Source organism: Chrysemys picta, chromosome 2, assembly GCF_011386835.1.
Source record: "Chrysemys picta bellii isolate R12L10 chromosome 2, ASM1138683v2, whole genome shotgun sequence".
NCBI lineage: Eukaryota > Metazoa > Chordata > Testudines > Emydidae > Chrysemys > Chrysemys picta.
Genome location: NC_088792.1, coordinates 255,685,702 through 255,703,489, shown reverse-complemented (window position 1 = coordinate 255,703,489; position 17,788 = coordinate 255,685,702). Strand labels below are relative to the sequence as shown.

The following is a 17,788-nucleotide window of genomic DNA, read 5'->3' as shown; positions in this document are numbered from 1 at the left end:
TGAGTGCCACTGAAAATCAGCTCGCGTGCCGCCTTTGGCACGCGTGCCATAGGTTGCCTACCCCTGATATAGACTCCCATTCCTCGAGAATTTAAAATAAATTACTTATGTACCATTACTCAAACAAAATACTTAGCTGAACACTACTTGCATCACTGCTTAATTGACATCACCTCTTCCCAAAACCAAAGTGCATTGCTATTGTTAGTATAAATATTACTGATTTTGCCAAATATTAAGAAACACTAGATACATTTAATAAAAGTATAAAATCAATAGATTTGAAGTAGTAATTTAACAGGTAAATGGAACTTTCAAATTATATGAATATATTTAAATAACAATGAGCAAATATTAGAGAGACAAGTTGGGTGCAGTAATATATTTTATTCAACCAAGTTCTGTTGGTCAAAGAGACACTGCAAATGAGCAAATGTGTTGTTTTTAAGCCAACACTGAGATTTTTCCTTACAGCTGGGTAGGTTTTTTAGGTTTTTAAATATTCTGACTCTGTTTTTAAAAGATAGAAGTTTTGCTCCCTCTTCTGGTTACATGCACATAACACATTAGAAGCAAGTATGATGCAGCAGGCATAATGGCCTGATCCTGTAGGCCTTACTTAAATGAGTAGTCCCGTTAAGGTAACATGAGTCACTTTGGTAGGTGAGTGCTGCAGGATTGGGCCCCAAATCAAAATTACTGTTTAATGGCTTTTGTTTTTGTGTGTGTGTGGGGGGGGAGGTTGGAGGGGAGGGGAATGGAGGAAGAGGGAGGGAAAAAACCAAACATCTTCAGAGTCCAACACTGCAGCCCTAACTCCTACTGAATTCACAGAGAGGATTGCCTGAATCTCGACAGAAGGACTGGGCCACCAGTCTCCATCAGAGTGGACTTTAATAAAACATCTGACAGTTAGTAGTCAAGGAATTTTGCAAACATTGTAATAAAGAAATTTAGAGGATTATGGACAACACAAATGTGGAACAAAATTCTCCCTTCTGCTCTGCACTACTTCAGATCTCTGTTGCTATATTCATTTTGCATTCAGCATTCTCACAAATGTCCGTGAAAGTTCCATGCATGGACTGAAATCAGAATATGCAATAAAGACTCACACTGCAGAATGCAGAGGTTAAGTTTCTACTTGGTGCGGATAGTTGTTAAACAATCTAATACATAAGTGGAATCTGTATAAAAGACCTTCTCTTACAAATTCTGAAAATATAACATTGTTATTCATCTATCTATATTTCTTGGCACATTTGAGGGACTATTTCTGCTACACAACACAATTTTGCATCTTTAGTGTTTATGATTAATCCGTTTCTTCATGAAGTTTTTGCAAAGGTTCATCTACAACCAGAAAACTATAGATTTTGTTAAAACTATTTAAAATACAATAGTTTATACATGTTATTATATTTACAAGGTTATTAAGACTTTATATAGCTATCATATAATATATGGTAATGATTACAAGATCTCATTTAAAGCTACATTAAGCAAGAAAAATCTTGCCATCTATAGTGCATACTTTCCTAGCCAAAAAATACTTTCAGACAGTAAGCTGTTCCTGCTATACTGAAAAAGGTGTGTTCTTAATAAAGCAGTCAAGTTTAGCAAATCACTTAAGAATTTCTTAAGCAGAAGGACAATTAAAATTAATCATTACATGACAATGCAGCATGAATGCTCACGAAAACTAGCAACTGATTTGAAGAACAGATACCAATTAATAGAAAAAACTCAAATTGCTTATACAAAGATGATAAATGTATAGATTTGTTACGCAGAAAGCCTTGTGTACTTCTCAATATCATGGTACCTACGTATCTACTAACTGACACAAAGGATAGTTTTATTATTCAGATTTCATCCAATCCCTGGTCTCCAGCAAAAAAACCCCTAAGCCATTGCTTTCTAAATCATACTTTTGGGAGAGACAAATCCAAGCTAATTATGTTTGATTAGCGATAAGGTGCTATCACTTCTGAATGTGCCACTTTTAAAGGCGCCACTACCAACTGTGACACAACCTGGAAAAACCTGGATTGGAGGGAGATTCCCACACCTGAGCCATTCTTTTTAAGTGACAAATCAGAGGAAATGTCCCCTATTGAGGTGTCATTAGAGGAGGTTTTGGAATAAGTGGATAAATTAAACAGTAATAAGTCACCAGGACCAGATGGTATTCACCCAAGAGTTCTGAAGGAACTGAAATATGACATTGCAGAGCTACTAACTGTAGCATGTAACCTATCACTTAAATCAGCCTCTGTACCAGATGACGGGAAGATAGCTAATGTAATGCCAATTTTTAAAAAAGTCTCCAGAGGCAATCCCAGCAATTACAGGCCTGTAAACCTAACATCAGTACCAGGCAAATTGGTTGAAACTATAGTAAAGAACAGAATTATCAGACACATAGATGAACATCATTTGTTGGGGAAGAGTAAACATGGCTTTTGTAAAGGGAAATCATGTCTCACCAATCTATTTTTTTGCCTCTGTCTTCACGAACAAGGTCAGCTTCCAGATTACTGCACTGGGCAGTACAGTATGGGGAGAAGGTGACCAGCCCTCTGTGGAGAAAGAAGTGGTTCGGGACTATTTAGAAAAACTGGACGTGCACAAGTCCATGGGGCCGGATGCGCTGCATCCGAGGGTGCTAAAGGAGTTGGCGAGTGAGATTGCAGAGCCATTAGCCATTATTTTTGAAAACTCATGGCGATCGGGGGAGGTCCCGGATGACTGGAAAAAGGCTAATGTAGTGCCCATCTTTTAAAAAGGGAAGAAGGAGGATCCGGGGAACTACAGGCCAGTCAACCTCACCTCAGTCCCTGGAAAAATCATGGAGCAGGTCCTCAAGGAATCAATTATGAAACACTTAGAGGAGAGGAAAGTGATCAGGAACAGTCAGCATGGATTCACGAAGGGGAAGTCATGCCTGACTAACCTAATTGCCTTCTATGATGAGATAACTGGCTCTGTGGATGAGGGGAAAGCAGTGGATGTGTTATTCCTTGACTTTAGCAAAGCTTTTGATACGGTCTCCCACAGTATTCTTGCCGCCAAGTTAAAGAAGTATGGGCTGGATGAATGGACTATAAGGTGGATAGAAAGCTGGCTAGATCGTCGGGCTCAACGGGTAGTGATCAATGGCTCCATGTCTAGTTGGCAGCCGGTTTCAAGCGGAGTGCCCCAAGGGTCAGTCCTGGGGCCGGTTTTGTTTAATATCTTTATTAATGATCTGAAGGATGGTGTGGACTGCACTCTCAGCAAGTTTGCAGATGACACTAAACTAGGAGGCGTGGTAGATACACTAGAGGGTAGGGATCGGATACAGAGGGACCTAGACAAATTCGAGGATTGGGCCAAAAAAAACCTGATGAGGTTCAACAAGGACAAGTGCAGAGTCCTGCACTTAGGATGGAAGAATCCCATGCACTGCTACAGACTAGGGACCGAATGGCTAGGTAGCAGTTCTGCAGAAAAGGACCTAGGGGTCACAGTGGACGAGAAGTTGGATATGAGTCAACAGTGTGCTCTTGTTGCCAAGAAGGCTAACGGCATTTTGGGCTGTATAAGTAGGGGCATTGCCAGCAGATCGAGGAACGTGATCGTTCCCCTTTATTCGACATTGGTGAGGCCTCATCTGGAATACTGTGTCCAGTTTTGGGCCCCACACTACAAGAAGGATGTGGAAAAATTGGAAAGAGTCCAACGGAGGGCAACAAAAATGATTAGGGGTCTGGAGCACATGACTTATGAGGAGAGGCTGAGGGAACTGGGATTGTTTAGTCTCCAGAAGAGAAGAATGAGGGGGGATTTGATAGCAGCCTTCAACTACCTGAAGGGGGGGTTCCAAAGAGGATGGAGCTCGGCTGTTCTCAGTGGTGGCAGATAACAAAACAAGGAGCAATGGTCTCAAGTTGCAGTGGGGGAGGTCCAGGTTGGATATTAGGAAAAACTATTTCACTAGGAGGGTGGTGAAACACTGGAATGTGTTACCTAGGGAGGTGGTGGAGTCTCCTTCCTTGGAAGTTTTTAAGGCCCGGCTTGACAAAGCCCTGGCTGGGATGATTTAGTTGGGAATTGGTCCTGCTTTGAGCAGGGGGTTGGACTAGATGACCTCTTGAGGTCCCTTCCAACCCTGATATTCTATGATTAGAATTCTTCGAGTGTGTCAACAAACACGTGGATGGGGGGGGGATCCAGAGGATATAGTGCACTTAGACTTTCAGAAAGCCTTTGACAAGGTTCTCACCAAAGGCTCTTAAGCAAAGTAAGCAGTCATGGGATAAGAGGGAAGGTCCTCTTATGGATCAGTAACTGGTTAAAAGATAGGAAACACAAGGTAGGAATAAATGGTCAGTTTTCAGAATGGAGAGAAATAGTGGTGTCCCCCGGGGATCCTTACTGGAAGCAGTACTGTTCAATATATTCATAAATGATCTGGAAAAGGGCTAAACAGTGAGGTGGCAAAATTTGCAGATGATACAAAATTACTCAAGATAGTTAAATCCAAAGCAGACTATGAAGAGTCACATAGGGATCTCACAAAACTGGGTGACTGAGCAACAAAATGGCAGATGAAATTCAGTGGTGATAAATGCAAAGTAATGCACATTGGAAAACATAATCCAAACTATACATACAAAATGATAGGGTCTAAATTAGCTGTTACAACTCAAGAAAGAGATCTTGGAGTCATTGTGGATAGTTTTCTGAAAACATCTACTCTAAAAAGTTAACAGAATGTTAGGAACCAGTAGGAAAGTGATAGATAATAAGACAGAAAATATTATATTGCCTCTATATAAATCCATGGTACACCCGCATCTTGAATACTGCATGCTGATGTGGATGGCCCACCTCAAAAAAGACATATTGGAAATGGAAAAGGTACAGAGAAGGCAACAAAAATGATTAGGGGGCTGGAACAGCTTCCATATGAAGAGAGATTAAAAAGACTGGAACTCTTTAGGGAGATATGATAGACAGGGCCGGCTCTATGTTTTCTGCCGCCCCAAGCAAAAAAAATTTTGGCTGCCCCCATCCCAGCCCTGGGCTCCCCCCCGCATCCCCCTGCCACCCCAGCCCTGGGCTCTCCCCCCCCCCCCACCTGCACCCTCCTCCCACCCCAGCCCTGGGTCACTGGTAACTTGCTCCCAGGGCGGGTCATTCAGCAGGAATTTTGGATGTGCACAGAACACAGACAGGATTGGTTCCCATATGGTTACAGAACGGCAGTAAAGTGGAACAATTTTCAGCTTGTGTGATTGGAGGATATCTGGATGCATATTATAAGACTGTCCTCCATAAATGAGGAAAAGTTGAGGTGCCTTTATTATTCTTTTATTCCACTCTTTGTTTCTATGGGGAATTTGCCAATGCACTATCACTGTCTTCCTTTTAAACAAATAAAACTAAAAAAAAAAAAAAAAGGCAATGGCTGTTGAAAATAGCAATTCCAGTCTTAATAACCACTGGGAAGCATTTCTTGCTCAATTTTATCCTACTTTTTCTACAGCAAGTTACAGTGGATCAGTATATTTGATTTGGGAGGAATGGAGTAACAGCTGCCCAAATTGAGTTTGCGCACTCCTGAATTTTGAGGTGTTCAAATCTGGAAGGCAGATGCTAGATTCCCTTTCTGAATATTAGCTAAATCCGGAAAGGAAAAGTCAATTTCTGCTTCCATGGCTCAGAAGTGGAAATCCTCCTACGTGCCTGGTACTGTATCTAAAGCTGCCCAGGTCTAGTGAGCCTCCCCTCCCTTACTTTTCATTTTAAATTCTAGTGGGATCCACGTACCTCCCTTGCTAGGCTTCAGATAGAGAGGGGCACTGTCCATTTAGTCCACTCAATTCTTTCTTTGGGGGCTGCAAGATGAGGTCACACCAGTATCCCTAATCCAGGCTGGGGATGTCTTCTGAAGGGGATCTCTGGGGCAAAGCCTTCTACTCCTTGGGCATACTTGTTCCCCGTTCACACTGCCACCCCGCTCTAGCAATGAGCTCTCCATTCACAGCAAGCTGCAGCATGAGGTTTCAGCTACCATACTCCCTCCCTCTCCCTTTCCTGTTGATAGCAGTCAAGGGAATGCTGGGAAATGTAGTTATTTCCCTGCTCCAGGGCTGGCTCTGTAAGCAGGGAGCTAACCAAGGAGCTACAGCTCCCAGGGCCCCCTGTTGGTTCTCAGCTCCCATGCTGGCTCCCTGCCAGCTGCCGCCCCTGCAAATGGGCTGCCCCAAGGACCTGCTTGCTTTGCTGGTCCCTAGAGTTGCCCCGATGATAGAGGTCTATAAAATCATGACTGAGGTGGAGAAAGTGAATAAGGAAATGTTATTTACTCCTTCGCATAACACAAGTAGGAGTCACCCAATGAAATTAATAGGATGCAGGTTTAAAACAAACAAAAGGAAGGAATTCTTAACACAACGCACAGTCAACCTGTGTAACTCTTTGCCAGGTGACGTGAAAACCAATACTATAACAGGGTTCAAAAAAGAACTAGATAAGTTCATGGAGTACAGGTCCATCCGTGGTTATTAGCCAAGATAGGCAGGGATGGAAAACCATGCTTTGAGTGTCCCTAGCCTCTGTTTGCCAGAAACTGGAAGTGGATGACAAGGGATGTATTCATTCCCCCTAAAGCACTTGGCACTGGACACTGTCAGAAGACAGGATACAGGGCTAGATGAGCCACTGTGACCATGACCCAGTATGGCCACTCTCATGTAACACTGACTCAAATATCTGATATACTTCAGATAAGTCAGTCAACTGGAGGTTACATTTGGGTTGGTTAGTGGGCAGGCAAGGTCACATTGGGCTTAATTTTATTTCCAGAAAAAGCGTTAATCCTTACAAATAGATCAGTATTACATTCATCTTATATTTTGAAAAATAAATGAAGCACAGTTACAACATGACAAATGTACCAGGTAGGAATACAGTAAAAACTTTATATAAACATATCACTTATAAACTGATAAGGACAGGGCATGTACAAAGAGGCATGCATTATAAAAAGCATAACACACAGGGCCAGATTATGATTATGCCAGTGGAGAGAAAACAAAAAGTAGAACAGGAGGCATAAAAATGCTGCCTTTGTAGCATTCTTACTCTCTAATCCTGAAACTCTGCAAAATTCTGTGGGGTTGGGGCTCTGTGGGTAATTGGGAGCAGAGCCAGCAAAGGCGATGGAACTGGGAAGCAGCTGCACTCTACAACATGCTCCATTCCAGACCCCACACATCATTAACTCCTGCTGGGTCCCCTCTTTGACTACTAGTATTCAACCAGAGGAAGAGGCAGCCAATGGCACACTATGGTGTGGCCTGTGTAGCTTTACAGAGGCAGTCAGGGTGGGATTCAAAAGGTGGACTTGGGAGCCACAATGCTTAGTGCTCAGATTTCCTAATGTGGGTTGTGAGGGACTTGGGATTTATTTTCTCCTCTGCCAAATTAAATATCCATTGGGTAAGAGAGCGAGAGAGAGAGAGAATGACTCTATAGCCCAGCAATTCAGTAACTCACCTGGGAAAGGGGAAGACTTTAGTTCCAGTTCTCTTGCTCCATTGAACATTTAATTATTTATAGACAGTGGAACAGCTTTAACAGAAAACACTGAGAGAGGCATAACCCTTAGCCCAGTGGCTAAGCACTCTCCTGAAAGGTGAAAGACTCAATTCCCTGCCCTATATCAGACAAAGGAGGATTTGAATCCAGGTCTCCCACATCCTGCGTGGCTGCTTTAACCACTATGCTAAAGATAATCAGGCAAGCACCCGCCTTTCTTTAGTGTCTTCTGTGGTGGTTTAGGCATGCTCTGAGTACACCTACCAGTTTGGGTCCCAAAGACAAGATAGGTGGGGGAATGCCTAGTTTATGAACCCCACTGTGGCACCAAGCTGTTGGGGTACTATCAGGACTGAGATAGTTGTGTGCATGCCCAGATACTGAAATGTAGGTTCCTGGGGGACTTTAAAAATAGAAGTTCAGGTGCCATGGGACTTCAGTCAACTATAGGGTTAGGAAGCAGTTGAGTGGTAGTTTTGTGAATGCCAGTGACACCTAAATGTTGGACTGAGGACCTAAAGTGGCAGTCAGCACCTAAGTCCCCCTTGTGAATCCCTGCTCTGGTATCTACACATATTCTAACATCCACATGGACATTGGGACATTTGCTGGTTTGAGTGGACAAATTCTATGACCACTCTGGGATAGAGCAAACCCTTTTTCCTTATAAATTGATTAGTAGGGAACTCTGTGAGCTGAAATTTGTTCTTGCTCCAAAGAAACATATACAAGCATAAAAAGATTTCCACTAGTATAAGATATTTCATAGAGGCAGCGAGCAACATTTCAGACCTCTACGTTGAGCCTCTTCCTAATGGGTATCTGCACTCTCATACCTTTAAAATTTTAATGGCTATATGAGATATCATGTGATTTTTTTGAGGTTTACTTCACGATACTCTTCCTGATGCAATACAGAATCTTTTGCAAAATCTACTCTGTGAATTCCTCTTAATTTATATCAGATCTCACCATACTTCCCAATTGATACCATATTACTCCATCCCAAGGCTCAAGTATTATAGTAGAAGTTGACACAAATATTCAAATCCAAATTAAGTAAAACTTTATAAAGAACAAGGGAAGAGAAAACAGAAAGGTTTTCAGCTCTAAGTATGTCATCTATTATGAGCCCTAATTAACACATACAAAAGAAGGAGAACAATACCAGCAGCTTTCTCTCAGAAGCCCAAACCATTATCCAACAGTGTCACATAACGGAAATTAAAAGAGAACAATGGAGTGGAGCAGAGTCAAGGGGGACTTAATGTTTTTGGAAATAGGCTATTTGGGCCCAAGAATCAGACACAAACTCTGCTGCTTTGGAGGCAAGGAGCTCTGAGGTGCAACAGAAGCTTTTGAAAGAAACAAAATGTAAACTGGTCCCATTAGACAGATGACTAAATACATGAAAGTGAACTATTCTGAATACAGTTTAGTAATATACAGTTCATTGTATAGAGTAAGTCTTTTGATCTATATAAGTATGCAAAGGACAGGTTTGTAGTTCAAATTAATGAAGACAAATTGTGCTTGAAAGCAAACTGTATATATTATAAACTTAATCAATGAGAACCAATTTCTAGTCCTACTGAAGCCAATGGCAAAACCCCCAGGACTTCAATAGGACCAGGATTTGGCCCTACAATGCAATATAATCCATGAACTATCTGGTAATTACCACTGAAGCACAGAATCTGATCAATAATGTTTACACAGCAGAGTTCAGTCAGGGCTAGATTATGCTTTAGCATGGAGTACAGTAACAGATTAGTGCAAGGTACACTGCCCCATTGTGTGTAATATGACAACCTGGCTGCACTGGGTGTGGGGAGAGAGAAATAATTGATTACACACCTCTAAAAAGACCACACAACAGGCACACCATGAGCCAGCCTAGGGGAAGGCAGAGCCATGGCTTTCCCTAATGCCTACTTTAGTCCTCCCTGCCAACTTGTTCTTGGGAGGAGCCTGTGGGCTCCCCAAAGTGGTGGGCTTGACATTGTGGCTAGCGCTTTCTTAGGCTGTAGGGAGAGAGGGAGGGTAAGGGGAATATTTACTCTTGTTTCTGTGCCACTGCATAAAGATAGGGCACTATCTAGTCTGTAATCAGCCCGCTGATAAAAGAAAGCCTTCTTAATTGACGGAATAGGGTCAGTGTAATGCATTTTTCAGCATCTCTAAAAGCTGGATAAATGGCACACAGGATGTCTTCAAAGCTATCACAGTCATTTACAAACATGAATTGGTATTTTCTAGTATAAAAATCTTGTTGTTAAACCCTGTGGGTGCTTCATGCTGCTTTCCTGTTGCAGTTATAACTGATAAGTCAGCCTATATGTTTGAGGGTCTGAGTGCTTTATACTATGCTTATTTTCACGAAACAGAAGTGAATATTTACAATAAAAATGTATTCCTATAAGGCCCAGATAATTGGGAAGATTGTCTAATGGCATGAGCCTATTTCCACCAGGATGTACCAATTAAGGGGATTCCACTGTAATGTGATTAGTAAAAATGTGCCAAACTTGCAAAATATATAGCCTGATTAGGTAAATGACTGGTAAAAACTGGATGACAATGCAGTCTACTCTGTAAATTATTATAAAGTTTACTCAGTCCCTTTGGACTCAGCAGATTGGGAGCTTCTGCATCTGGACTAATGGAAAGCATCAAGATGGAAAAACTTGATCCCCTGCAGTAAATAGTTAACTACATATTAAGAAGGTGTAAATTCTAACTTCAGTATCATATCATGAATAAGGGTCAAAAATGTTGGAACTACTAGTTCCAAGAAAGATTAAAAATCACACAGATAAAAATAATTTTAAAAGAGGTTCAAGAAAGTAAGACAGAACATAAAAGCTAAACATGAATGGAGTTACTTATTTTAAATTAATATAACTAAGAAACACAGACACATGCAATACAAAATATAACTGATAAATCTCCAGATACCCAAAAATCCACTATGTTATAAACTTGCCTTTTCTCCCATTAATTGGTGGATTTTGATGTTTTTCCTCATAATCTTTATGACATTAAAAACAGACAATGATGATTAATAATTAAGACTAATGATAACATGAACTACTTAAGCATAGCACACAAGGGGAAAGTGCAAACTATGAAAACACAAATCCATGCACTATGTTTGAACTATCACATGACTGCACAATACATATACAGAGACACAACAACAAAAAACAATAATGTAAAATGTGCAATTTAATAAAAATAGCAGGTGTTTATGATCACAAAGGCACAACTACATTGCTCTAATAATTCCACTCTGAAAATAAAGAAATGCTATAGGTCAAAGACTACATCCACAGAACAAATTATTTGTGAGATGAGCTTTAACGTAAAAATTGTAACAGATAAACTGTCTTTGACCTACTTAAATTGTAATGTGTGTAATTATACATTTACATCTTTTTAACATTCTTCCTTTAAGGAAGAATTTTGAGAGCCAGGCTGCAAAAGTGTAGACGGCTGAATAAATCCTTTTGAGCTCTGTGTGTTATTATAACTGTAGGAAGCATGTTTTCTGTTATTAGAATAAGCTATCCTAAACATTTTGAGCACACAAGTATTTGGGACAATTTAAAAAAAAATTCTTTACCATTTGCATATCTATTTGATTTATAAGGGACAGCATCAATTATAAAAGTTTCAAATTTTGTTTTTTTTAGCCTCCAAGCGGGCCTGATTTCCCCTAGCCCGCCTCATACTTGACCTCCCATTTGTATCAACTGAAATTTCTTGCAAGCAGGATCAGGGCCATTGCTTGAAATACATACTTAGGAGCTTTAAAATAACATAATCTTCTCTGCTAATTTTGTACTTCGCAATCACTTCTCTACTGATCTGTATTTTTTATGGACAACAGAGCAATATGACAACGTCTTTACTTCCTTGCTTGTCAAAAGCACCATGACTAATGTTAGCACGGTTCTTGTTAATTAACCTGGGCTTATTCTGATGATTGGATGGCTATCTCTGCAGCAACACAAGAAAAATATTGCAAGACTATGCATTTAATAAATGGTGAGATTTGTTCTTGGTGACGGAACAGAGGATTTTTATGAAAATGGATCTCTAGAATCCAGATGACAGGATTATAACAATTTTGTAGGTTGAACATTTGGTTGGGAAATGCTTGATAGTGTTCCTGTAAGCATTTAATATAATCCATGATGCACTGTTTTTGTTTGCTTTGGTCTTAAATAAAATGAAATTATTACTGTCTGGCTTTTGCATCTTAATATATTTCCAAGCTAGCTAGAGAAGTTTGCATATGTGCTCATAGGGAAACATATCTAAAGGGGATATGCAGATGTGGTCAGACAGACCTGCCTCAACCTCTGACCCCTGCTCTCCAATATGCTTGTTTTCTTCATCTCCTTCTGCATTCATATAAGCAAAACAGAAAAAAAAGTGAGACAAAAACATGTATACGTTGTTACAAGCTGATCAAATAAACAATAAATGTCAAATAAATAATATACAATTCCTCACTATTTGGCACAAATTTTTTTTTTTTTGAGTGAATCAAGGGTGAAATAAATCCTGTGTATGTGGACACACCTAATTCTAGTAGCACCAAATCCTGTTTTGCTTTTTTATGCATGACTTTCATTTAGTTCAATGAAATTTTTGTGCAAGGAAAGAAGGTAGGATGTGGCCCTTAATATTCCTGACCTGGTAGTTTCTGAATTAATTAGTGATGCATAGAAAAGCAGACAATAATTATTGAAGCAGAGAAAAGCAGACACAGCATAAGCTTTAAAGATCTAAAGTAAAAGCATCCACTCTAGTTTTGTTTTGTTTTTTCTTGCAACAATCCTCCAATCAGTGAACAGCTGATTTAAATATGTGGGCAAATCATCAGTAAGAATTTGAGAGTTACCTGCATATGCCCCCAAAGAGCAGTGTGAAAATAATGCCCCCCCCCCAAGTTCAGCCATTTGCAAAGAAAAAAAAAAAGGAAGATGATGCTCAATTTGTAACTAAACAGCAAGTTAGCTGAATTTCAGAAAACCTAGAATTCAACAAAAACATTAACTCAATTGACTTTTCTTTAGGAACTACAATTAAAATGAAAGTCTAGTATAAGTATATGTAGATTTTACTGCCATCTGAAAAAGTGCAAAACAGTCAGTAAAGACAACATCAGATAGTATATTATAATAAGATAAACAACATAAAATATAAATCTTATTTGATCTATTTAATGTACCAGTGAATACATATAAATAAAGAACCAGAACTCTTCCTATACAAAATATCTGTGACCATAGTAACTACAGTAGACAGAGAAAAAGCATGTTCAGCTGGACACTTATCCTTTCACAAACCCAAATTTTTGAATGCAATTAATTTATTTGGTTTGTTTTAACTTATTTTTAACATTACATTTTTTCTGTTACTTATTGACAGTTTCTCGCAAAATTTTAAAAGAAATATTTGTATTTTGCTTCCTCACTGACTGTGATGTTCCTTTTCTAATTCTTTGTTAATGATTCCACTACTACATAGATATACTGAATCCCTAGATATTGGGATTTTCTAGTTTGTACTCACAACTTAAAATTACCGATACCAAGGCATTAATATTAATATTTAGACAATAAGTAGTGTCAGTATAATGGAAATAGAGGGGTGCTTAGATTTGTCTCTAGAATTCTACAATAAAGTTATGATATTTCAGATTATTAATAGCACATTGTAGTCAGCAAAAAAACTGATTTAAATGGGAGCAGGATTAGGTCTGCTATGGCTGTGTTAATGGAAATACAAGATCGGTTCCACTAAAAGTTTGCAAAACTGAGCTAGAATGTTATTTGTACCCAGGGATACTATACAGGACTCAACTGTGGGCTGTCACAAGCTCCAAGCAAGGGGCAGTGCATTGTTGCACTACCACAGGAGCAGACTGGAAGCATATTATAACTGAGCTACTCTCCTCTCTGAGCTTCTGGCAATAATCAAGGTAGCCAGTGCAAGGAAATAAGGCGGTGTAAACTGGGCCACAGTTATGTGCACATTATCCCAGATTAACTCTATGTGGAATGAGAATGTCCACACATGGAGTTAATTAAGAATGGTTAATCAGAAATAACTACATATGTAGACAAGCCCTAAGTGACTTGTCCAAGGAGAGAAGGGTGGCAGAATGGTAGGTAATTAAAGGCTGTATCACAGTTCATATATGCAAGGAAGACAAATTAAAGTTACATGAACAACCTTAACATGTCTTTTTCCTAACTTCTGAGTACTTGACTTTGCAACCATAATGTTCTTTTAAAATTATTTTTAACCTCATAGGTAATTTCCCTCTTTTTCCCACCCTTATTTTTAAGAGCAACTGAAAAACCAGAAATTCCATCATATGGACCCATATTGATTATCATTGGTCATCAGTAGGGTACACAGCACCTTTAAATTCATAGCACAGACCTCTATAGACTGAATTAAAGTAGTAACCAACACTACAGGGGAATGCAACACACTCTTTGCCAGTAGTTTATACAACTAATTGATAGCAGAGAAATACTGGGAATCAGGAATTCAGAGTTTAATTTCCAGCCTGGAGTAGAACCTGTAACCCACCCTGAACCCAAAAGAACAAGTGGTTGGGTTGGGTTAGGTGGGAAAACAAATGGACTGTCTCAGGCTTGGGTTGGCTTCCCTCCTTCTGCCTTTGGGGTTGTCACCATATCAGCTGCATGCTCCGTCCCTGCAGGCCATCGCCACCTTGCTATCCTGTGTGTGCTCTGGAGACAGTGTGCTGGTGAGTCAGAGCATCTCTCACTCTACAGCAGGCACAGTGCAGCAGGATGTGGCAGACATCAGAAGCAGGGCACACAGCCACTGTCTCACCCACCTAGGGTGACCAGATGTCCCGATTTTATAGGGACAGTTCTGATATTTGGGGCTTTTTCTTATATAGGTGCCAATTACCCCCCACCCCCGTCCCGATTTTTCACTCTTGCTATCTGGTCACCCTACACCCACCTCATGGGTAGGAGGAGGAGAGCTGATCCCATAGGCAGGAGATGGCAGCAGTAGATCTGATTCAGGTTCAGAAGGAAGGCTCAGGATTGGGTCAGAAAACAACCTGACTCTCTTAGGTTGGGTGGGCTTGGGTCTAAGTTGGGTCCAGGTCAGACCTAAAACTTAGGCCCAAGCAGACCTCTACTTTAGAGGATCATAGAATCATAGAAGATTAGGGTTAGAAGAGACCTCAGGAGGCGATCTAGTCCAACCCCCTGCTCAAAGCAGAACCAACACCAACTACATCATCCCAGCCAGAGCTTTGTCAAGCCTGGCCTTAAAAACCTCTAAGGATGGAGATTCCACCACCTCCCTAGGTAACCGATTCCAGTGCTTCACCACCCTCCTAATGAAATAGTGTTTCCTAATATCCAACCTAGATCTCCCCCACTGCAACTTGAGTCCATTGCTCCTTGTTCTGTCATCTGCTACCACTGAGAACAGCCTAGCTCCATCCTCTTTGGAACCCCATTTCTAGTTGAAGGCTGCTATCAAATCCCCCCTCACTCTTCTCTTCTGCAGACTAAACAATCCCAGTTCCCTCAGGCTCTCCTTGTAAGTCATGTGTCCCATGACTTTTTTTGTTGCCCTCCTCTGGACTCCCTCCAATTTGTCCACATCCTTTCTGTAGTGAGGGGATCAAAACTGGATGCAATACTCCAGGTGTGGCCTCACCACTGCCCAATATAGGGGAATAATCACTTCCCTCGATCTGCTGGCAATGCTCCTACTAATACAGCTGTTAGGTTTCTTGGCAACAAGGGCACACTGCTAACTTATATCCAGCTTCTCGTTCACTGTAATCCCCAGGTAATTTTCTGCAGAACTGCTGCTTACCCCAGCCTGTAGCGGTATATGGGATTCTTCTGTCCTAAGTGCAAGACTCTGCACTTGTCCTTGTTGAACCTCATCAGATTTCAGCAGTTTGCTGTTCCAGGCCAAAGGGGGCTGCGGGAAGCGGCACAGACCAAGGAATGTGCTGGCCACCACTTCCCACAGCCCCCATTGGCCTGGAATGGCGAACCACGGCCATTGGGAGCTGCGATCAGCCGAACGTACGGACACTGCGGGTAAACAAACTGTCCCAGCCTGCCAGTGGATTTTCCTGATGGGCCGCGTGCCAAAGTTGCTGATCCCTGGCCTAAAGCTGTTGCATCTCCCATAGCAGGTTCAGTAGAGGATGGGCGTATACTCAGGGCATGTAATGAGCTCATGTTGTGCTGGAAAAAGTTTAATGCACATGGAACGTTCAGACATTTTAGTACCCCTGCTCTAAAGGCTATACTGAACATATGTAAAGGATGATGCTCACAGACTTAGAATTTGGATAAATCTGAGTGGGTTTTCATAAGGACAGAAAAAGGAATTGGGCCTCACACTATCCCTCTGCTAAATTTCAAGTCCCTGCTCTATAGCATGGAGGTATTAGAGCTCTTCAAAGAAACAGTTGGACAGTAGTTTTTGCAAATCAGCCTGAGACGGAGAGCATACATGGAAAATTTCAGTCCCAACACTTAAAGTTTGGTGAAGTTATTAGCAATTGAAAATGGGATCTTACAACAGAAAGTATTATGCAACTTTAACTATAGATGTTGCTACCGGTTCTATTATAATTTCAATGTAGTATAGATCTTAATAAACAATTATTTACAAATTAAAACACAGAAGATTATCAATAATTTATAACTTCTTTGGAGAATAATGAGTGAAGAATCGATCACTTCAAAGCGTTTCAAAATCTTTTGAAGTGGAAAGTCTTATTGCTATAATTGAATGTAGTAGATAGGGCTAAAATATGGGAATTCAAGAAGTCCGATATTTGAAATAGTTTTAAGAGTAATTTCATGGGGTTTATATTTAAAATATAGACTGCAGGCAGTTACTGAATTTAGCCTTGTTCCAAAGCCAAGTAGAACCAAGACTTGCATTTCAGCAACGTATAAAGTAAAACCTCTTAGTTTCCTCCTGTTAGATTAGCAATAGTTGTAAACATTCACTATTAATAAGCTTTTGATGTCTCCAACCCATTATAAAATTGTAGGAGGTGTATGTTCAGCTCAGTACACACAGTTTTAGCTGTGTAGCTCCACTTAATACTAAAAGGAGTTGTGTAGCTAAAGCCCAGAACAAAATATTGAGAATATTCCTAACAATTAGAAAGAAAGGATCCAACATAAAAAATAAGTGTTTTCTACTCTGAAAATACCCTTGAAATATTATATACTTAAAAAGCACACAAACAAACAAACCACCCTCTAGAGCCAGACACTTCACTGCAGTACAACACTTTTGTATTGGTTTATCAATACAAAGAGGTCATAAATGTGGCAGATCTAGCCAACTGTGGATTCTCTACTATGCTCTTGAGAATGGACCGGCCCCTGGCTGCCACACGCAGTCCACCATAGTTTAAAGCAAGCTTTCAGGCTGTTCCACACTAAAAGCTGAGTTCTCAGCTACAACAAAAGGGGACCTAGATTGGGGAGCTGTGAATAGCTCATTTGTTCCCAGTTAGAATCACAGGACTTTTACTATTTTTCTTCAGACATGTGTAATAAGTGTCTGACCCTGAAATGAGTACAGATCATGCTCTTTTTAAAACCCTTTTCCTTCTAGTACAATACAGAGATGACATGGACTAACTCCTGTTTGTTACCCTTTGATACATTTTTAATTATCTCTTTTGTTACATTAACATCTGAACTTCAACTGGTCAAAGCTAAAATGTTGGATTTTAAAATGCAAGGAAGTTATATAATACAGCATATTCCACGTACAGTACTCAATCCTATATTTTACAGTCATTTTCTTTAAACCATGGGAAAGTTTGCCTCTTTCTAGCCACATTTACATCACTTTTACAGACCAATTCTTAGCATGTGTTAGTACAATGCCTAGCATGAGCATCTGAGCCTGCCTGCGGTCTCTGCGTACTATCGCGCTACTTATAATGATAAATAATAATCTGCAGAATTCCTGACAACTTTCAGTTTTACTTGCTATTGCCTTTAATGCTGTTCTTTTTGCCTCAATGTTCTACTCAGTTTTGTTAATTATTTATTAATTAAATAACTGTTCCATTGTGGTCAATGTTCCGGGTTCCACTGGTTTTCAGTCTGAGCATCATCAGAATCTTGCA

The 17,788-nt window shown here is 40.3% G+C and overlaps 1 protein-coding gene across 23 annotated transcripts in view; it reads right to left on the bottom strand.

The window, feature by feature from the left end:
• The window catches only part of RIMS2 (regulating synaptic membrane exocytosis 2), a 782,248-nt gene that overhangs the window by 176,474 nt on the left and 587,986 nt on the right, over window positions 1-17,788 (bottom strand). For 2 of the 23 annotated variants that reach the window (XM_065585978.1, XM_065585976.1), the window contains exon 24: window positions 11,946-11,999. The exons of the other annotated variants lie outside the window; for them this stretch is intronic. In XM_065585978.1, coding sequence (XP_065442050.1) covers window positions 11,946-11,999 — 54 coding nt within the window. The remainder of the gene's footprint in view (window positions 1-11,945; window positions 12,000-17,788) is intronic. 23 annotated transcript variants of the gene reach the window in all.